The following is a 23,069-nucleotide window of genomic DNA, read 5'->3' on the forward strand; positions in this document are numbered from 1 at the left end:
CGGACGGACAGACAGACAGACAGACAGACGGACAGACAGACGACGGAGAAGTGATCCCTATATGTCGCCACTACTCCGTAGAGGAGACACAAAAATTTACCGCATTTGAATAATTTATCAAATACTTTATAACAAACTGTAAATCGCTAAATTACCATTTTTAACAAGCAAATTCGCCGAGTACAGGTTATTACTAACACAACAACTGAAGACATAAGGCTTTATTTATATACATTTATCATGGTGTAAGATTCTTTGTACATTAAAAATATTCAGGGCAATAACAGAGCCATTACTTAGTGTTAAATAGTTATATCTGGACATGCCAATGAGATGTAAATTGCCTTTTTGTATCAATGGTTCCCATAAGTTTTGTTGAAATCAATAGAGCAGTTGCAAAGAAATAGCAATATTGCTCTATATGCATACTACATAACTAATCAAGGACCATAACTCTGTAATGAAGGGTCTGGTCTGAACAGGGCAACAAATTACGTACATCTCATCATGGTTCCCATAAAGTTTAATTAAATTCCAGCCAGTAGTTGCAGAGAAGAAGTGGGGTAACAATTATTGCTCTACATGCATACTGCATAACTAATCAAGGGCCATAACTCTGACTTTAAGTGTCTGATCGGAACAAGTAGAAGATATGCTCATCTCCCTTTGGTATTGAAGGTTCCCATAAAGCTTCGTTGAATTCCAGCCAGTAGTTGCAGAGAAGTAACGCAGAATTAATTTTTGCTCTATACGCATAATGCATAACTTATCAAGGGCCTTAACTCCGAGTTAAAGTGTCTGACTGGATCAATGCTATAATATGCGCATCTCCTCTTGGAATTGAAGGTTCCAATAAAGGTTCGTTGAATTCCAGCCAGTAGTTGCAGAGAAGTACCACTGAAAAGATTATTGTTTTACATGTATACTGCATAACTTATCAAGGGCCATAACTCTGAGTCAAAGTGTCTGACCGGAACAAGCCGACGATATGCGCATCTCCTCATGGTATTAAAAGGTTCCCACAAAGTTTCTTTGAATTCCAGCCAGTAGTTCCAGAGAAGTAGCGCAGAAAAGATTATTGTTCTATATGTATACTGCATAACTAATCAAGGCCCATAACTCTTGAGTTAAAGTGTGTGACCAGAACAAAGCAACGATATGCACATCTCCTCTTGGTATTGATGATTCCCATAAAATTTCTTTGAATTCCAGCCAGTAGTTGCAGAAAAGTAACGTAGAATTAATTTTTGCTCTATAAGCATAATGCATAACTTATCAAGGGCCTTAACTCCGAGTTAAAGTGTCTGACTGGATCAATGCTATAATATGCGCATCTCCTCTTGGTATTGAAGGTTCCCATAAAGGTTTGTTGACTTTCAGCCAGTAGTTGCAGAGAAGTAGCACGGAAAGGATTATTGTTTTACATGTATACTGCATAACTTATCAAGGGCCATAACTCTGAGTCAAAGTGTCTGACCGGAACAAGCCGAAGATATGCGCATCTCCTCATGGTATTGAAGGTTCCCACAAAGTTTCTTTTGAATTCCAGCCAGTAGTTCCAGAGAAGTAGCGCAGAAACAATTATTGTTCTATATGCATACTGTATAACTAATCAAGGGCCATAACTCTGAGTTAAAGCATGTGACCAGAACAAAGCAACGATATGCCCATCTCCTCTTGGTATTGAAGGTTCCCACAAAATTTCTTTGAATTCCAGCCAGTAGTTGCAGAGAAGTAGCGCGGAATTAATTTTTGCTCTATACGCATAATGCATAACTTATCAAGGGCCATAACTCTGAGTTAAAGTGTCTGACCGGACCAAGGCAATGATATGCACATCTCCTCTTGGTATTGAAGGTTCCCATAAAGTTTTGTTGACTTCCAACCAGTAGTTACAGAGAAGTAGCACGGAAACGATTATTGTTCTACATGTATACTGCATAACTAGTCAAGGGCCATAACTCTGAGTTAAAGTGTCTGACCGGAAAAAGTCGACGATATGCTTATTGAAGGTTCCCACAAAGTTTCTTTGAATTCCAGCCAGGAGTTGCAGAGAAGTAGCGCGGAAACGATTTTTACTCTATAAGCATAATGCATAACTAATCAAGGCCCATAACTCTGAGTTGAAGAGTCTGACTGGAACAAGCGGACGATAAGCCCATCTCCTCTTGATATTGATGATTCCCATAAAGTTTCGTTGAATTCCAGCCAGTAGTTGCAGAGAAGTAGCACGAAAACGATTATTGTTCTACATGTATACTGCATAACTAATCAAGGGCCATAACTCTGAGTAACTAATCAAGGGCCATAACTCTGAGTTAAAGTGTCTGACCAGAACAAGCCGACGATATGCGCATCTCCTCTTGGTATTGAATGTTCCCACAAAATTTGTTTGGATTCCAGCCAGTAGTTGCAGAGAACTAGCTAGGAAACGAAATTCGGACGGACGGATCGACAGACGGACAACGCCAAAACAGTATCCCCCTCCCGATTCCATTGGCGGGGGATAACAAAGCAGTGGGCACCGCCATTTTTTGTGTATGCGGTTGACGCCAAAATATATGTCTTTCATTCTTCTTAATGTTATATATTTCTTTTTGTTATATACTGTTTTCAAATAACACCATAGTTTGTAAAAACATCAGTTTTCAATATCCCCCTAATAAAGGAAGGTTTACATGAAGCACAAAATTGTGCTATGTCAAAAGATTAAGGTATGGATCTGGACTTTCAGTGCAAAATTTTGATCAATGCAAGATCCGCACATGCAATTAACAATAAATTCATTAAAGAAATATAATGAATTGACTCCTGTATGTGTTAACAGAAATACATTTGTATATATAGTAGTCATCACTTCTTCAAAGTCACAAAATGTGACAAATACAAAACCAATTCTACAGATAGCGCATCCTGTGTTGTCGGTATATCTGTGATCATAGATATTTTAGGTGTAAAATAGTTGATACATGCTTATTAATTGGTACCACTTAGGAAGTCTTTTAGTGCATTTACTTGTCTATAAAGCTGCTATATAAATGAAATTAGCAACTGCCAAAACGAATGACTCTCTCTGCGAAAAAAGTGGAAATGAAATGTGCACACTTGTTTCCCTTCAGTATGATAGATAGATCTCCACGTGGGAGAGCCAACGTTAGTATTTTTACGATTGATTATTTTCTTAAATAGTTTTATACAACAGAGAATAGATTTCAATTCGTTTGTGACAAAAAAAAATATTCGTTTTTGACAAAAAAAAATATTCGTTTTTGACAAAAAAAAATATTTGTTTTTACAAAAAAGTTGTAACTGTTATCGTCAGCATGTTCCGGTCCAGTTATAATCAGTGGACTTCTGGTCCTTCTTTTGTCCAAATTTGCAAGCATAACACTCAAACAAATGGGCACAGGTGCTCGTCCGGTCTTGGGCTTAATCTACCTATCCCTTTAAAAGTGAAACTTTTTTTTTTTCAAAAAAAAACAAGAAAAAAGAAAAAAAACTAAATAAACCCTTTATGATATACAAATACTGTAATTCAAAAAAAATTGTGATAATAAATTGAAATAATAAAAAAACAATTTTAAAGGAATGGGATGATGGCACAACTTAGCAAGCCTTTCCTTTTAAAAGGAAACTTTATTCTCCTTAGCTTTGACCTTGAGCACAACGTGCTCAGGTAAGCTGGTAACAAAGTTATAATCAATGCAAACATCATGCAACATTCAATAAATTGATCTTATGTCTAAAGTATAGGCAACAACAGCATTATATAGCAATAGCCCGAATATCTTCAATAAACTTGCTTTTTAAAAAGAAAATTACCAAAATTCTTCTTTTATAAAATACATAAAAAGAAAAAAAAAATTTCTTTTGGGCTATTTAAGGATTGAATATCTGGAAAAAAAAATTACATAAAAATATCATTTGCACAGAAAAAATTTACCTATTTTGTTGAAGTTGTATGGTTGCCAGTAGAGGGAGCCACACGGCAGCTAGAACACTGAGGGAGGATATGCTGTTATCTGATAGTAACAGTTCTATTAATAGCACCTGGTTATGTAATGACGGAATCTGAAATGATTAATATCATAAATAAAAACATTGTTAAATCTAGCTATATTTATCATTAATGATATGATCATATCCTAAAGTTGTGAATGTTAAAAGATAAGTCACAAAAAAGCAATGCCAGCACTTGAGTTGAATCACTGAACTTCCAAAACTAGCAAGATAGCTTCCTCATTATTCATAGTTCCTGGTGAGATTTGATTCTACAGTGGTATGGGTTAATTGTATTGGACCTCAGCAACCCTTAACAGCTCAGCCACTATTGCCCCAATAATAAAAAAATTTGAAACATTTTTTCTACCTGCAAAAGATTATTAGAAGATGCGTCCAATGAAAAAAGTAGGCAGAGCTTATCAAGGTCTTCAATTGCCTGGAGATGATTGTGGGAGATGTCAATCAATTGTAATGTGGGCGTGGCACCCAGCCCCTGGGTGCTGATCAGCTGATTGTGTGATATTTTCAATGTATGGAGTCTTCTCATTGTATCCATGCCACCTGTTGAGAGAAAATGCAATCAAATCAAATATTAAATTAAAATGCTCAAAAGTGGATGGCATATAAAGTGTATATTTTGTGACCAACTAATCCATACTCTTGACTTTTGTTTTTAAAGAAAAAATAACCTTCATTGTGTTAAAAAAAAATAACAGAGGCCAAACAAATTGTTGTATTTAGACAGACCCAATATGTTAAATACAATTTGACTTGAAACAAGAGGGTCATGATGGCCCTGAAATCGCTCACCTGAATATAGAAACAAGGACAAGAAAAAGTAATTTTGTAAACTATAAATAAAAGCAGACATAAAACGTAAATCACAAAGTTCATATTTGTATCTGAAATAGTGAATGTGTAAAAACATTACTGGTTGCTATTGCTAAGGGAAAACTACAGTTCCACAAGACATGTACACATAAGAAAAATCAATGACCCCAGGGGACAGGGCCAATTTTGACCTCAGTGCTTTTTTTTAAACAAACTTGGTAGACAACCAGAGGATTTTTCATGCTTAATATCTAAGCTCTAGCTCTTAGGAGTTTTTGAAAGAAGATTTTTAACGTTTTTACTATATACATAAGGAAAATCAATGACACCCCCAAGGGCAGGGCCAATTTTGAACCCGTTGCTTTTATTTAAACAAACTTGGTAGACACCAACTAGAAGATGTTTCATGCTTAATATCTAAGCTCTAGCTAGTATGTTTTTTTTTTTTTTAAAAGAAGGCTTTTTTGGGTTTTTTTTCTATTTACATATTAGGAAAATCAATGACCCCCTGGGGCAGGGCCAATAAATTTTGACCCGAGGGCCTTTATTTGAACAAACTTGGTAGACACTCATAAGAAGATGTTTCATGCTTTATATCTATGATCTAGCTATATGTGATTTTTAAAAGCAGAATTTTTAAGTTTTTACTATATACCTATAAGGATAATCATTTACTCCCACGGTAGTGCTAATTTTGACCCCAGTGCTTTGATTTGAACAAACTTGCTAGACACCCATTAGAAGATGTTTCAGGCTTAATATTTAAGCTCTTAGCTCCTTGAGTTTTTTAAAAGACGATTTTATTAGCTTTTACTTTATACATATAAGGAAACTCAATGACCCCCCCCCCCACCCAGTGCTAGGCCAATTAAGACTCCAGGGCTTTTTATTTGAAGAAACTTGGTAGACACTCATTAGAAGATCTTACATGCCAAATCTCTAAGCTCTAGCTCTTTGGGTTTTTAAAAAGAAGATTTTTTCAAGTTTTTTCTTTCGGTTGCCATGGCAACCATAGTTCTGCATGGAATAAAATTCTTTGAACAATTCTAAAGTTGACCACCAAATTCCTGTAAAGTTTGGATGAAATTGGCTCAGCAGTTTAAGAGGAGATGTTGTTTAAAGCAAAAGTTTACAGACAGACGACGCCTGAATTGTGATCACAAAAGTTCACCTTGTCACTTTGTGACAGGTGAGCTAAAAACAGAAACATACAAAGGGTAATTTTATAAATGACATAAGATATTATACAAATATGGGCTTTCTAGCTGGTGAATATGATGTGATATGTAATGAAAATATTTATATAGACCGTAGAGGTGACAGCCGAGGTCAAGAATAATTTTTCAGTACATATCACATCATACTCACCAGCTAAAAAGTCAATAACTTTTTTAATATATAATTTATAAATACATGTAGCTGTTATATGGTTTATCTAATGTGCCGTTGAATACAATAGAAATCAACATTTTTCAGCTTGTTTTCGTAATGTTCTTAAAATTATAAAGAAGGTAATTAGAATAGACTAATTTGACTTTTATTTACAAGTCACTTAATGTTTATTCAGACTAATATAACAACAAACTTTACGTGACGTCATGTCATAGTCTCACATCTTTTGAGGGATTTCCAGAAAATCTATTTTTACGAGCCAATCAGAGAAACGCATAATAAAAGAATACATGACTCACCAAGTCTTGTAATATTGTTGTGACTGAGGTCTAACCAGCGTAGATTTGTACAATTATCTAGACCATGTATAGATGATAACTTATTGTGAGATATATTCAGATATTGAAGCTGTCCTGCATCTTTTAAATCTACATACTCAATCTTGTTATTCTGTAAATATATAAACATATGTAATATAACTTATATAAATGTAATATTGTTACTTCAATATATCAATTTATAGATATAGAGATGTAGAGTGACCTTCTATATAGACAAATAACCTTTATCAGCAATAACATTTCTGGCGTTGATTGACTACATAGAAGCTTCATTTTGCTTTATGTAGCAGATAAGCAAACCGGTATATCTTATTCTTTTTTTTTAGACTTGATTATCATTTAAATTATTATGGCAATAAACAAACACCTAACCCACCAGAATAGAGCCTTGGTAGACACTGTGCTGCAGTATGACTAGACTCTTTACTGTGGACAACTTAACTTCTGTATTTTCACACTGAATTCCTTAAACTACTAATGGACTATTCCAAATTAAGGGCAAAAGAAGGGCATTAGTCCATTACAAAGATAAAGCTGGGCAAGTGCATTACAAAAATTTTACCAAGGTCAATCCATTTCCAAGAATGATTAACTCAGGTAAATCCATTTCCAAGATTAACCAAGGTAAATTCATTTCCAAGATTAACCAATTTAAATCTATTTCAAAGATTAACCAAGGTAAATTCATTTCAAAGATAAACTAAGGTAATCAAACACTAAGATTAACCAAGGTAAATTCATTTCCAAGATTAACCAAGGTAAATTCATTTCAAAGATTAACCAAGGTAAATTCATTTCCAAGATTAACCAACGTAAATACATTTCCAAGATTAACCAAGTTAAATCCATTACGAAGATTAAGCAGGATAAAGCATTACAAAGATTAACCAAGGTAAATCCATTACAAAGATTAAGCAGGATAAAGCATTACAAAGAATAACCAAGGTAAATCCATTACAAAGAAAAACCAAGGTAAATCCATTACAAAAATTAAGCAAGATAAAGTATATAAAGTGATCCACCTACCTGAACATTGACATACTGTAATTGTCTACATTGAGTTAAACCATCGATGGCAACCAAGTTACAGTTGTTAAGTGTGAGATATTTTAATCCCCCACATTGACCTAAGGTTGACATGTTGTTCCCTGGTAAGTCTTTAAGCTCCACTGTAGTTACCTAAACATAAATGAATAATTTTCAGCTGCAAATTATCTAAACATAGTTGTTGCCTATTAAAACTTTTAAACATTAAATTGTTGTTTCGTTATCAATAATGTTTATTATCATTTTTACAGAATTAAAATTATATAAAAGGGTAATCAGAAATCACATGTGTCGCCCGATGAAAGCCAATCTGTAGCAGGAGACACAAAAATCATTTTCTGGCCAAAATGTGTTTTTTTAATTCAAGGGCCATAACTCAACCAAAAATCATTCAACCGAAAAAAAACATTTAATATTATCAAATACTTTAGGTAACTGATTAATCCTGTAAAGTTCCATTGTAATTGCATTAGTAGTATAAGAAAAGTACATGTAGTCCAAACAAAACTTTAAAAAATAAATACCATTACTCTGACAAAAATCACTGAACTGGAAAATGATGTACGATATGCATAACTAGACTCAGTACTGATCATTCCTGTAAAGGTTGGATGAAAGTGAATCAGTAGTTTCTGAGGAGTAGTTTGGACAAGTTTTGTGAAGGGCGGACAGATGACGGAGAAGTTATCCCTGTATGTTTCCACTACTCTGTAGCACGAGACACAAAACTGGTGTATTGGTAATCCAAAGCATTGCCTTTACCATTTGAAATAAATAGAATATTTTTAATCAATTATAAACAATTAACAAGAGGCACATGAACCTTAAAGGTCACCTGAGTATACTTCAGCAGTTTATATGTGTTTTCTTTTTGTGTAAATAACTTTAATACATTGATTAAAACAGCAAAACATCACATTAATATTATAATTTCAATACATTGTCTTTATAAAATATTATGTATGCAACTGAGCGCTTTCACTGAAGGTGATTTAAATACCCCCTCCAGCAACCTTGACTTTTTGGAAATTAAAGTGGTCTGAAGCAAAATTTAAACTCAACCTATCACTCAGGATCAAGATCAGGATCAAATTTAAAAACTCTGATATTCTTCATTGTTTATCCTCATAGATTAAATATCTAATATTAATTTGATAAAACAGGACTTGCAATAGAAAGTTTATGAAATTTAGAATAAATTTATTGTTATTTTTGCAAAATACAGGCTTTTACCAGTATATCCAAATATTGATCCTGATCCTAAAATAGATCCTTTTTTTAACCAAATATTTTTGTATTTGTTTTGTTATTTGTTAATTTTATCCCAAAATAGTTTGATTTCTTTTTCAAATCAGCATTTTTTTACATTTTGAATATTTACTATTTAATTCTAGCAAACACAATAAATTTTAATAACACAAAAGAATGAAAACTAGAACTGCCACTGTCATGGCGTGAATACCCCCGCATACCACTTTGTCAGAATCAACAGTAGCCATTAAGAGCTCAAGGACAACCACCCTGCCAAATCTGAGGTTACTAAGCCAGTGCATTGCTAAGATATGTATTCTCCATGCTTCAAATGTGAAAATTTTAAAATCAAGTTTTTTAGTCAAGGTCCCTGTGACCTTGACCTTTGACCCAGTGACCTCAAAATCAATAGGGGTCATTGAGTAATCACTACTAAACTCCATGCCAAATATGAAGACTGTGGGTCAAAGGAATCTCAAGTTATTGGGCAGACAAGCTTTTAAAAGTCAAGGCCCCTGCGACCTTGACCTTTGACCCAGTGACCCCAAAATCCATAGGGGTCATCTACTCATCATGACTAATCTCCATGCCAAATATGAAGACTGTGGGCCAAAGGAATCTCAAGCTATTGGGCGGACAAGGAAAAACAGACGGAAGGCCGGACGGGAGACGGACGAACTTCCGGACGGACAAGCTGATTCCAGTATACTCCCCTTACAACTTTGTTGTGCAGGGGTATAATAATATCAGGATCACTTGATCCTGATCTTTTCTTTGCACACACGGGGCCAGGGGAAAGGGGCCATTAATTTGACATTTTTTGTTCCCCTTCACACATAAATGCTTTATGCCAAATTTGGTTGAAATTGGTTTTATGGTTCCAGAGAAGAAGCTTAAAATGTTGAAAAATTAATGCATTTTCACTACATAATCATTAGAGCCCAACCTCCCCCCCAAACCCCCCCCCCCCTATGTCCCTGGGGTCATTAAATTCACAATATTGGAAAATACATCCTCACTCATTATAACAATGCATTTTTTTTTGTTTCCTAAATACCCAGAAGCAGAGAAGATATTTCACGAAATAATGTACTTTCACTATATATTCAACAGAGCCCCTGGGGCCATATATTTAATAATTTTAGGCTCAATGCAATATTACAATCAGGCCAACAATCTGACTACTTGATGCCCAGAAGTAAAAAAAGAAGATTTTAGTCCCACCATTCAGGCCGCAGGGGGGCAGGGCCATGAATTTAACCCATAGATGCTTTATGCTTAATTTGGTTGAAATTTGTTCATTGGTTCCAGAGAAGAAGCTTAAAATAAAATGTTAACCCATGACACACCCATCGATGCACGACTACGGACATCAATGGATAGCAATAGGTCAGCTGAGTTAAAATTGTTCCTGTTTGTCTTGAAACCTCCAGAAACAAGCAATCCGTAAGTCCTCTACCGGTTAGCACCCCTGCATCATTCTGAAGGGCCATTGGTCATTGAATTATGCCATTGAATGAATGAATGAACTTAAATCTTTTGGGTTCTCAGTTTGTCTATATCTTAGTATTGTTTTAAGTTTCCCTGCCTAGTAAGGAAATTATGTTTTTACAACAAATTATCAAAAGATCCAATCTTTCTCAGGATGAATATGTATAACTAGATGTTTCAACTTTTCTCTATTTAAGGTAAATTTGTTGGAAAAGTTCTTTAAAGGTGATCTCAGGAAACGGTTTTCAGGAATGGACAGACAGACAAACTGACAGAGATTTGGAGGGTAAATCTTAAAACATTTCTGGTTGTTACCAGAATATAACATTTTTAAAAGCAATATTCATTAACTAAGAGAAGATAACTCTTGATATAAAGATGCTGGACACCCATTAGAAGATCTTTCATGCTAAATATCTAAGCTCTAACCATTTGGGTTCTTTAAAAGAGTATTTTTACTACATACATACAAAGGAAAATCAATGACCCCCTGGGGCAGGGTCAATTTTGACCCCAGGGCTTTTATTTGAACACACTTGGTAAACACCCATTAGAAAATGTTTCATGCTAAATATCCAAGCTTTAGCTCTTTGAGTTTTTTTAAAAGAAGATTTTTAAGTTTTTACTATAAACATATAAGGAAAATCAATGACCCCCTGGGGCGGGACTAATTTTGACCCCAGGGCTTTTATGTGATCAACTTGGTAGACACTTACTAGAAGATGTTTCAGGGCCAATTTTGACCTCAGGCCCCGTGTTCACTAAGAAAAGATCAGGATCTGGATCAAGTGATCCTGATTTTATTTGCATTGTTTTATTTCACTAAAATTTAATGTGTTTTGCTAGAATTAAATGGTAAATATTCAAAATGTAAAAATTGCTGATTTGTAAAGAAACCAAATTGTTTTGGGATCAAATCAACAAATAGCAAATTCTCTTATGAACATTGTCATACATGATGTGAGTGTAACAAAGAACAATTGAGCCATGTCATGACAAAACCAACATAGTGCGTTTGCGACCAGCATGGATCCAGACCAACCTGCGCATCCGCGCAGTCTGATCAGGATCCATGCTGTTCGCTATCAGTTTCTCCACTTGTAATAGCGTTTGTAGGCAAACAGCATTGATCCTGATCAGACTGCGTGGATGCGCAGGCTGGTCTGGATCCATGCTGGTCCCAAACCCATTATGTTGGTTTTGTCATGACACGGCTCATTTATAGTCAGAAGGAAGAAAAGTGACAAAAATAACAATTTTCAAATATACCATTAATAGTAACAAAGAGGAAATTGACAAAAATCAAGTAAATTTCAAGTTCAAAATGAAAATAATCATAGAACCCCATGTCTTATAAATCGTATCAGATATGAAGTAGGTTTTGGTAATGAATATCTATTTAAAATTTGAAGTAAATCCATGGAGAAATAAGGAAGTTAAAGAATGAGTATGAAAAATTCAAAGTTTAAGGACATTAACATTCTGGAATTCATAACCCTTGTCATATTATTATGATGTGGGAGTTTGAAGTAAATACTTTAAGAAATGTATAAGTTTGATTTAATAATAATAATTTCTAGAAAAAATCTAAGTTCAAGGGGAAAATAATTCATAAAAAATTGTCAAGCTAGAGTATTGAACCTTCTCCCAAATGACTTGAGTGATAATAAGACACAAACATATAAAGTTTAAAGTAAATAAATAAAGGAAATAAAGAGGTTATAAAAAAAAATCTTTTTTTTTTCATGAAAATTCTAAGTTCAAGGGGGGGTAATTCTAATAATTTTTGTGCTAGAGTTGTAAACCTTGTCACATATGATGTGGTTGACGATCAGAAACATATATTTGAAGTTTGAAGTAATTGTCTTAAGAAATAAAGAACTTATAGTGAATGAGCGTAATACATGAATCAGATATCTTGACAGCTTGGTGAGTAGGACAACTCTCAATATACTCCCTATAGTCAAGATTAAAATGATGTGTATAATCTCCATACTGCCATCTATCCATGTTTTAAGTTTCATATCCGTATTGCAAGTTTCATAGAAATGTTTTTACTACTTTTTGAGTAATCACAAATATTTGCCTTATTTTAAGCCTGTTTGTTGCCATAGCAACCAAATTTTTCAACATAAGAAGAAAAGAAAAAGACGTGCATAATCTCCATTCTGCCATCTATCCATATATCAAGTTTCATAAAAATATTTTCAGTACTTTTTGCGTTATTGCGGGATCCAGTTTTGTGGACGGACTGACGAACGGACATTTTCAAAGTTTGGTACTTAGGTGGCTACTCTTTTGTTCGCTCTATTGTTCTTTAAGCCATGTAAGAGAAAAAGTAGCCACATAAAAGCTCACTGAATGAATAGCATCAAAAGAAATTTACTGTTACCTATTGTTCCCATAGCAACCTACGTATCTATATGTTTGTACAGATGGACAGACAGATGGACGGAGGGTAAACCTAAAGTCCCCTCCGGTCTGGTAGGGGACTAAAAATTACAATTTCAGAGTGAATGAAATCAATATCAAAATCATATCAATAAAACTGAATGATCTTACAATTCTCTTACAAACTCTGTATGAAGAACATACCATTTTTAGGGAGGCTACTTTAGCTGCCTGAATTATTATATCTTCAGAAAGGAGCGGCATTTTTTTGGCTGAAGATGGTCTTCTAAGAGGTTTTCTGGATACTCCAGCTTTTAATTTCCATGGTTCATTGCTTACTTTACTGAAAAACAAAATATAGAGCGTAAGTTGTACATTGATATATTAACCCTTAAAATGATGGCACCAAAAGCGTGAAGCCTTTGCCACCAGTATAGAGCCAGGCCAGCCTGCACATCCGTGCAGTCTGACCAGGCTCTATACTGTTGGCTGACAAACTTTAATACATGTATATTAAATATTCAAATTGATATCCCTAAAATTAATAATGGACAGTCCCAAATATGGAAGTGGGACAAGTCCATTTAGAATATTCAATATGTTCAGGGTTAACACCATCTATGTGGCCACCATGACAAGAGTTGTTTAAGTCACTTAATTCAAGCCACATGCAACTCACTGTTGTAAGTTCGAATCCAAAATGTGGCTATTTTCATATTCAAGGAAAAATTTCATAAAGTTTTTTAAAAGTCCTGTGTTTTACTAAGCCACCCCAGTATTATTTTATTGGATCTGCATTTTATATAATAGATTTCACAAAATACTGTAAATTAAACTTGCCTTGATAACCTGTCAAACTTAAACAAAACTGATATAGTATAGACATATCAAACAATAAAAATGTTCCAAATTTAAAAGGCAGGGTATGTTCATTATATTTTAAACAGGGTAGGAAAACAAAATTCGTAAATGAATGAATATGAATGTACAAATACAGTAGACTCTTGTTTGGTATTCTATTTATCATGTTTTCAATTTAAGTATGTGTTTGTTTCTTTAAATGTCAAATTAATCAAAAACCTGTCAGGAATCTTTAAAAAATAGTCCCAAAATTTCAGGCTAGTTTGAGGTAAAAATAATCTCATAATTAAATGAGCAGCGTCACGACAAAACCAACATAATGGGTTTGGGACCAGCATGGATCCAGACCAGCCTGCGCATCCGCGCAGTCTGATCAGGATCCATGCTGTTCGCTATCAGTTTCTCTATTTGTTATAGAGTTGTAAGGGAACAGCATGGATCCTGATCAGACTGCGCAGATGTGCAGGCTGATCTGGATCCATGCTGGTCGCAAACGGTCTAATAATTGTTGGTTTTGTTGTGACGGGGCTCAAATTATTTCAATATATACATTGATGAGGAGTCTGATAAAGCTAAGGGTGACTGATAAAGCTAAATTTATCAGTCATGCACTTTATCAACAGAAATCAATGGAATGACATGATAAATTACTTCCTTTGTTCACTTCACAATATTTTACTTTTAAAGCAGCACGCCTCCAGATGACTTAAAAAATATTTCGATAAAATCAAACCTGAGAAAAATGTACAAGCTTTTGGGAAACGTATAAAGATTCAAAATTCTAGTAATAATTTACATGTTATGTGTGATTAATGACCTTTTTTTTTCAGTATTTATAACTATATTTCTACTATGTAACTAACACAGTAAGGGCTATTTTGACCTCTTTATAGTAATTTACATGGGTTGTAAGTGCCATTGATAATGTGTAAACTGCATTCTTTTAATTATACTTTACCATATTATACTGTTAAATACATTTTCAAATTTTCATGAAAATTATCATGAATCTGGAGGCGTGATGCTTTAAATATATTTTCCAAATTGTTATTAAAATAAACATGGATCTTGAGGCATGCTGCTTTAAGGATATCATAACATTTTTGTTTAATGATGAAATTTAAAAGAAATCATGACATTACATTTAACCCTTTCCCCCATGAGCATATTGTGAAAAATGGCCATTTTCACTGAAAAGCCTCCTCTTACAAGTTCAAACTGCTATGAAACTATGAAAAATGCTTAAATACTAATCAAACTTGGCACAAATGTTGACTGGACTATTGCCTTTGTAATGACATGTTCAGTCTTAAATTTCCTGTTACCATGGCAACGAGGGGACATCTCAAAATTGCCAAAAATCACTATTTTGCCTCGATTTTTTCCATCAAAATTTATTTCAAAGTGCTGCAACTTCTCAAGGGATTGAGAGGGAGTCAAAGGCTTTTCAGTGTTGGTTACACGTTACCTTATGATCGACCTTGGGTCATTTTAAGCCTCTCACAAGTCCAAAATTTTCTTGGCGAGGACTCCGCCCCCCCTTCAAACCCCCCAAACAGAAGGGGGCACATCCCCCTTCTGGCAACCCCCTGATGTATCTTTTGGATGGGGGAGCGGCGTTGAAAAAGTGCTCACTTTTTTTAGCAACATTTTTCAAACGAAAACATGTGTTTGGGGCCCAAATAGGACATTTTTTCACTATTTCAGGCCTAAAAAAGGGGGGGGGGGGTATCGAAAGTGCGTTGTTTCGCATATATATGAGGTAAAGGGTTAATGATTTCTTTCCCTTATGGGGGTCATTCAACACATAGCTGCAATTTTACTTTTACTGAAATTTGCCCATTAATAGTCAGAATCTTTCAATTTTTCTTCATTTTACCTAATTATCTTCCATTTCCCGCTACTTTCAACAACTTCTCAGAGCCACTTGTGACCAAAACTGGCTTTTTCAATGAACAAGTTTAACAGCAACAATTACATGTATTATAAAACAAGGCGTTTCAGTTTCGGTTTATTTTTTCCATTAATTTTATATAAAGCAGGACGGGATTTCAAGAACTTAAAGTGTCATACACACACATCCACTAAACAGAGCAACTGTCTCGTAATTATATACTCTTATTATTTAGTGTCCGTTATATTTAAACAATGCTACCCACATGATGTAATATCTTCCTTTTTCTACTTACATTAAAATGTTTATTCTGATTTATATAATGTATTTCACTCCCTACATGTTTCTATATACATGTATATGGATAAAGAGATTATACTTGGAAAACATCTTGACACTGGAAATAAAATAACAATTAAAAGAATAAATGTGATGATTGTTTGAAGTAAGTAAGGCCTGAAAGTGTTCCCTGTAGCAAGGACAATATGTCGAGTGTTGTTTAAATAGATGAAATTAGATTTGTCAACTCATAAATTTCCTTGAAATTCTCTTTCTTATGGTACTTAAAATAAGATTGAGGGAGTGACTGTCAGAGGTTGAAGGTTACTTGAACAAGTTTATAACACAGTTGTTATATAAACAAGAGCTGTCAGAGGACAGCGACCCTCGACTATTCAAAAACTTGTCACAAGGATGCTTCATTGAGTATAATAATGCTTACCTTTATGAATACATAAAATTGTTTGAAAAGGTACAAAGCTTGTAATTAAAATGTTTGATCAATGCTTGATTTAATTATGAATGCATAACGTTGTCACAAAAAAGGCAAAAACTCTTCAGTAGTAATGGAGATACCAGCTTACAAGCAAAAACTTAACCAAGAATTTCTAAGTCGAAAAAGGGATATAATTATGCAAAAAGCAAGTCAGAGTTATGGGACTTGTGCCAATCATGTTAGATAATAACAGAGCACAAGTGTGTGAAGTTTCAATCCATTCCCTTCAAAAGTTATAGATACCAGCTTGCACGCAAAACCTTTACCAGGAATTTTTTAGTAGAATAGACATAATTATGTGAAAAAGCAAATCAGAGTTATCAAACTATGGCCAATCATGTTAGATAAACACAGAGAACAAGTGTCTGAAGTTTCAATCCTTTCCCTTCAGTTGTTATGGAGATACCAGCTTACACACAAAAAATTAAACAGGGATGCCGAATGCCGACAAATGGGTGACTGCATTAGCTCGATTATTCTGTGAATAGTCGAGCTAAAAAAAAGAGTTTAACTGCGGAATAACATCATCATTGCGGTGGGGAAAAAAATATTACTTTAGTGCAGTAATTGTCTTTGAAGCGAGAAAATACTTTAAATGAATAAGATACACAATACATTTATAAGGAAATTTAAGGAGTTATGAATTAATACGTAAGCCACAAAAAAAATTGGCAAAGCTATCTTAACAACACTATGAGTGATATTCTCTGAATAATATCGGTTTTATATCACTAAATAAAAACCCAGACTTTCATTTATAACAATTTGACAGAGTATTTCTTGCATATCAGACTGGTGTTTCCATTAATTTTACTCATGCCGGAAATTTCATCTGTCATGGGGGTGCCAGATAAGTTGCATGCTAAACAATGGCATACTTAGGATGATGTAATTTTGCCGTATAATGAATGAAGTAGTTACGGTTGCAATGACATAAATTTCCATGGAAAAAAAGGTAAAGAATTTAAAATATGGTGGAATATGGTAAAACTTGCAAGAAAGAATATATGACATATGTTTGTGGTTTGGATCGGAATATCCATCCCTCGGGAACCCGTCCCTGGGGATGGATATTCTGATCTGAACCCTAACATATGACAGATATTATTAATCTCAAATAACAATGCAAAATATTGACAAAATAAAATATACGCTTAATATCCTATCGTTAAGCAACAGTAATATCTAAAACAGTAGCTCAGTGGGCTTTGGGTTAGAGAGGTAGCACGTTTTTTTATACAATATCTCAGTTTTTGATTATCACTTACCAATATCATTACTATAAAGATTACAACAACGTTAAATTAAAATAAACAGGTTTCACCATAAAAGCAGAATACAAAAGCCTATCTGATCAAATCGTCATCGCAATTATTCATTATTTGTTGTATAGCAAAATGTATGGTAGAACAGTAAAGTTCAAAATATGTGCACTTCAGAAACTTCATGAAATATGCTGAAATGGTGTAAATCTATGTCGGCGGGTGTTAAATCGAATGAATAGGCAAAAATGAATGGGCCAAAAAACGAACCAAGAGTACATGACTGTGATGCGTTGTATATCTTTATACAAAGAGATATTAAAACGTACATGTATATTATTGTTTGAACTTGCTACGGATGCTATCATATATCTTTCAATGTTTAACATGTTCTGTTCACTGACCGTATTATCAGTATGCAATTGACATGTTAATAACTACAGAAATTACAATGATTTAAAACTTATTCTGCCAAATGTCTGAAAAATGATAGATCAGATTAATTTTTCAGTGAAAACTGCTAAGTGCTGATTGGAAAATTGGCGTCAACTTTGACGTCTTGTTTCTATGATTACGTCATTTGAAATGTTGGAAATGTCATGTCACGGCTCATATATAGGCTGTTAGAACACACATCTGTTTAACTAACACATGTCACACAAGTTCATTAGAAAATCATCTTTGGGCCAGAAAAGGAGTGAAAATGTCTCAAGATGGAATGTGTCAAAATAATCAAAGAAATTTAACTTTTTTACAGTTAATTGTTATCAATTTATTCTATAATGACCAAGAAAATTTTTTGACACATTGATGAATTCAGGACTTAAAAATTCGACTAGGTTTTTATAAGGTATATATAGGCGGGAAAAATCAGGACTTTTAGTTTATTTCGACACATCAAGAATATGGACTAATCACAGATCGACTCACAGAAGTTTTACTATATTTACTAAAATCACTCACCTCCATGGAATACATTCCTTGATGAATTTAAGACGTAAACTTTCGAGGTGATCAGGTAAAATATCTGCCTTAATGTCTCTCTGCTCTACCATCTCTTCTCTGTGAAACATAAAGAAAGCTCTTGCAAAAAATATGTCAATAACAATTAAATATATTTGTACATATGGCGGCATGCCCGAGTGGTTAACGCGTGGGACTAGTAATCTAATGATCGCTAGTCGCATGAGTTCAAACCCCATCAGGGGCAAGTTGTTGTTTCCTTGAGCAAGTAACTTTACACTCATGCAGGAACGGAATCAAGTGTGTCTATAAGCTAATAGCTTCCTACACAATTGAACTAAAATAATTCTTTAAACCAATTAAATATATTCCAACTGAGATTTGTCTCTAAAACAACTAAAGCTATCAAATAAACAGCAAGGACGGACAGACAGCGAAGGCAAAAACAACATGTCTCCCGAAATGTTATTATATTCTTGAATGGAAAAGGTTCAAGCAATTTTCCATTTGGAATAATTCCGTAACAATCATGCCAATGCTTGAGATAGTAGAGTAAGCAACAAATCGTAATTTAGTTAAGTTAAAAAAAAATTTGCATAGTGAAAAAAGGTTAATAAATAAGGGATATTGAATGAGTGTAAGTTTAATACTGAACTAAAATTAATATTGAACAAGTTGAATAAAATCATATTTTGCAAGCCTCGAGCGAGCATAACATAGTTTTATTAAATGAGTTCAATAAACTTAGTACATGTATTAAACTTACACAAATATATTATTCTATTTATTACATACCCAAAATAAACCTTTTAAAGTGAAAAAGTAACATTTTTTCATTGACACGCCTATAGTATAACACTAACATTTAGCGCGTCTTAACGCTATTATTGTATAACGCAAATGACGTCACGTCAAAATATATGCACAACCATGCAATACCATTTTTACAAAGTCGCAAAAGCGGCAATACCATTTTTACAATGTCGCAAAAGCGTCATGGGTATGTGATAAATCAAGTTAATGAACATTTATGACCATGGAAACATTGAATGCTTACTTGCTCTTGGATTCTTTCTTGTCTTTTCTTGCCGTGGGAGGTCTTGGCGTTCTTGGAGTTCGAGCGCTTCTTGGAGTTTTCGGTCTTTTAATAACATTGTTATTTTCAGCACCTTTATCCATAGTTTTTTCAATACTTTTACCACTGTCCACCTCAGGTTTGCCTTTAACATTTGTACCTTCTGTCAGGGTTTTATCAATTTCAACAGCTTTAACTTCTGAACCACTATCTGTGTCACCATTTTCTACTAAATTTCTTGCTTTTTCAACGGTAGCTTCTGGCTCAATGTTTTCAACATTATTTTCTGATAAATTGTTAGACTGTTCAAAAACATTCATTGGCATTTGATCTTTTCCTATAAAAAGTTTAGAATTGACCTTTTCATTTTCTTTCAGTGTCTTTTCACTATTTTCATCAGTTGTTTTGTGAGCCATCTCTTCCTTTAGTTTAATTTCCTCTTCTTTCTTTCTCCTCTCTTCTTCCAACTGTCTTTCTTTTTCCTTCTTCTTTTCTTCTTCCTGGATAAACAAAATGCAAATCAAAAACTGTACCCAATGTATTTAATCTAAAGTAAAAACTGTATCAAATGTATTTAATCTATAGTAAAAACTGTATCCAATGTATTTAATCTATAGTAAAAACTGTATCCAATGTATTTAATCTAAAGTAAAAACTGTATCCAATGTATTTAATCTATAGTAAAAACTGTATCCAATGTATTTATTCTATAGTAAAAACTGTATCCAATGTATTTATTCTATAGTAAAAACTGTATCCAATGTATTTAATCTATAACAGTTAATCTGTCAAAGTTATTACAAAATTGTAGAAAAAATTTAGGACCTTCTTGAAAGGAAACAGTATAATATTCTATACTTCTATACTTTCCACCACTGAATTTGTACAATAAACTTGCCCATTTTGAATTTGAAACCGTCCATCAATGACTCAGTATAACAATAGTTGGAAATGAACTGCTAACAGTGTACGATTTGTAATGTAGTGTTTGCTTTTCTAGTTTTAACACTGATTTCAAAACATATATTGGGTCATATCTGATCGGAGGATCCACCTAACCGGCTTTCCTGGTGGATAATACACCAGTAATAACCAATTCTCTGCAAGTGACCAACTACTAATCTTATTTCTGAATCAGTTTTGACTGACAAGTGACCAACCATTAGACTTAATGTTCGAGAACAAATGAGCCACGTCACGACAAAACCAACAGTGCGTTGGCGACCAGCATGGATCATGATCAGCCTGGGCATCCGCACAGTCAGATCAGGATCCATGCCGTTCGCTTACCTACCAACCCTTTTACAAGTAGAGAATATGAAAGCGAACAGCATGGATCCTGATCAGACTGTGTGGATGCACAGGCTGGTCTGGATCCATACTGGTCACAAACGCACTATGTTGGTTTTGTCGTGACGCAGCTCAAATGTCACGGAGAAATTTCACCTTCGGACAAAACCAGCGTCCCCTGCATGACTAATCCTATGCTCTCCTTGTTGATATTAGGGGGCAGAGCAAGCTAGTGACATAAACAAGTCACCGGCCAAGCTATTATTATGTAAAAAGTTTTCGAATCATATGTACAGTAAACTCCATTTATAACAATATACCATTTTTAACAAAGCTGTTACCTTGGTTCTGACTCTTGTTTTTTCAAACGGGTGCCTTTCAAATATAAAACTATCCCGTTATAACAATATATAAAATTAGCGGTCCTCAGAATATTGTTATGTGTTTTGCCAGGGCCCTAACTTGTTTTCAAATTGGTTGCCTCTCTTATATAACAAAATCCAGATATAACAATATATAAATGCACTGGTTCCCTGAGCAGAATTTACAGTACTAAACTTCTTTAAGAGATTTGTTGTATGTGGTGGGGTATACAAGATATTTATCAGCAATATACTGTTTTAATATGATATGATCAATACATATAAATATAACAAAAACCTTTATTCTTTTTTCTTCTACTTTTCGTATTTTCTCTTCTTCTTTCAGTCGTTTTTCTTCCTCCTTTCTTTTCTTTTCTTCTTCTTCTTTCTGCCTTTTTTCTTCTTTCTTTCTTTGCTCTTCTTCCTCTTTTTTTCTTTTCTCTTCTTCCTTTCTTCTTTTCTCTTCCTCTTTTTTCCTTTGCTTTTCTTCTTCCTTTCTTTTCTTCTCTTCTTGCTGGAAAGGAAAACAAAAAGTTTACATTGTTGCAGTTTTCTTTAACCCATTACTGCATTACTAAATGTCTATTTTCATTGAAAAGCCTCCTGTTACAAGTTCAAACTGCTATGAAACTATCAAAAATGCCTCAATACTGATTAAACTTGGCACAAATGTTGACTGGACCATTGCCTTTGTAACGGCATGCTCATTCGTAGATTTCCTGTTACCCTGGCAACAATGGGGACATCTCAAAATTGCCAAAAATCACTATTTTGCATGGATTTTTCCATCAAAACTGATTTCAAAGTGCTGCAACTTCTCAATGGATTGAGATAGTCAAAGGCTATTTAGCATTGGTTACATGTTACCTTAAGATCGACCTGAGGTCTTTTTTAACAACATTTCTCAAAATGACATAAGTGTTTTGGGGCTAAAATAGCTAGGGCATTCTTTTGCATCATTTCAGGCCTCAAAAGGGGGGGGGGGCTGGGGTGAAAAAGGCGTTAAAAGACTTATATATGAGGTAATGGGTTAAATAGCAACAAACCAACTTGGCTGAGAAGTCTTCTTTCTTTCTTTGTCTGCATTCAATTGTGGTATTTGTAATGAAATTTAAAAATGCCACTAGCAACTCTCAAATTGAAATTGTATCAAAATTTAAAAATTACATATTTTCCTTTACCTTTATTCTGTCTTCTTCTTCTTTCTTTCTCCTTTTTTCTTCTTCCAGTCTTTTTTTCTCTTCTTCTTTTTGTCTTTTAAGTTCTTCTTTCTGTCGCTTTTCCTCCTCTTGTCTCTTTCTACAAATTTCACCAAAATATTTCAGCAAAAATATGGAAAATAAAGCTTTACACACCATTGTATACTTGAAAGAGTATTTTCATTGAACAAAGTCACTAAATGACTAAAATTACCAATCTGTCATTTTTCAATTTTTTTAATTTCCTAACACCAACAATTTCGTCTGCTTCAAAATAAGGTCATGTGGTACTGCTGGAGTTGTTCTACTATTTTTTGACAGACGTTTTTGATAACTAAAATTCGAATAAAAGTCTACAGAACAAGTTCTTAAAAACCTGAACAGACAATCAAAGCTGTAAGTGTCCTGTAAGAAAAAACTTCAATTAATCAAATAAAAACATTTTGCCTGATTTCAGTGAAGTTTTTGAAAGGCGGTATTGCCTTCTTATGCCATTCATTCCAACTGCATAGGCCAAGAGCTACAATATTCGTACATATACATAACAATATATTTCAATGCTATTTCTGTGAATCACACCATCAAAATTTCAAAAATAAATAAGATTTTTTATCTTGAATGCCATTTCATAGATAGATTGTA

The 23,069-nt window shown here is 34.0% G+C and overlaps 1 protein-coding gene across 1 annotated transcript in view; it reads right to left on the bottom strand.

The window, feature by feature from the left end:
• Positions 1–23,069, bottom strand: part of LOC132734652 (leucine-rich repeat and IQ domain-containing protein 1-like) — a 61,575-nt gene that overhangs the window by 20,639 nt on the left and 17,867 nt on the right. The window contains exons 11-19 of the mRNA XM_060721476.1: positions 22,410–22,527; positions 21,527–21,742; positions 19,559–20,076; positions 18,502–18,600; positions 12,951–13,089; positions 7,593–7,745; positions 6,525–6,675; positions 4,370–4,563; positions 3,944–4,071 (exon numbers count right to left, since the gene is read on the bottom strand). Of these exons, the coding sequence (XP_060577459.1) occupies positions 3,944–4,071; positions 4,370–4,563; positions 6,525–6,675; positions 7,593–7,745; positions 12,951–13,089; positions 18,502–18,600; positions 19,559–20,076; positions 21,527–21,742; positions 22,410–22,527 (1,716 nt within the window). The remainder of the gene's footprint in view (positions 1–3,943; positions 4,072–4,369; positions 4,564–6,524; positions 6,676–7,592; positions 7,746–12,950; positions 13,090–18,501; positions 18,601–19,558; positions 20,077–21,526; positions 21,743–22,409; positions 22,528–23,069) is intronic.

Source organism: Ruditapes philippinarum, unplaced genomic scaffold (genome assembly GCF_026571515.1).
Source record: "Ruditapes philippinarum isolate M1 unplaced genomic scaffold, ASM2657151v2 ctg998_1_1_1_1, whole genome shotgun sequence".
Lineage (NCBI taxonomy): Eukaryota > Metazoa > Mollusca > Bivalvia > Venerida > Veneridae > Ruditapes > Ruditapes philippinarum.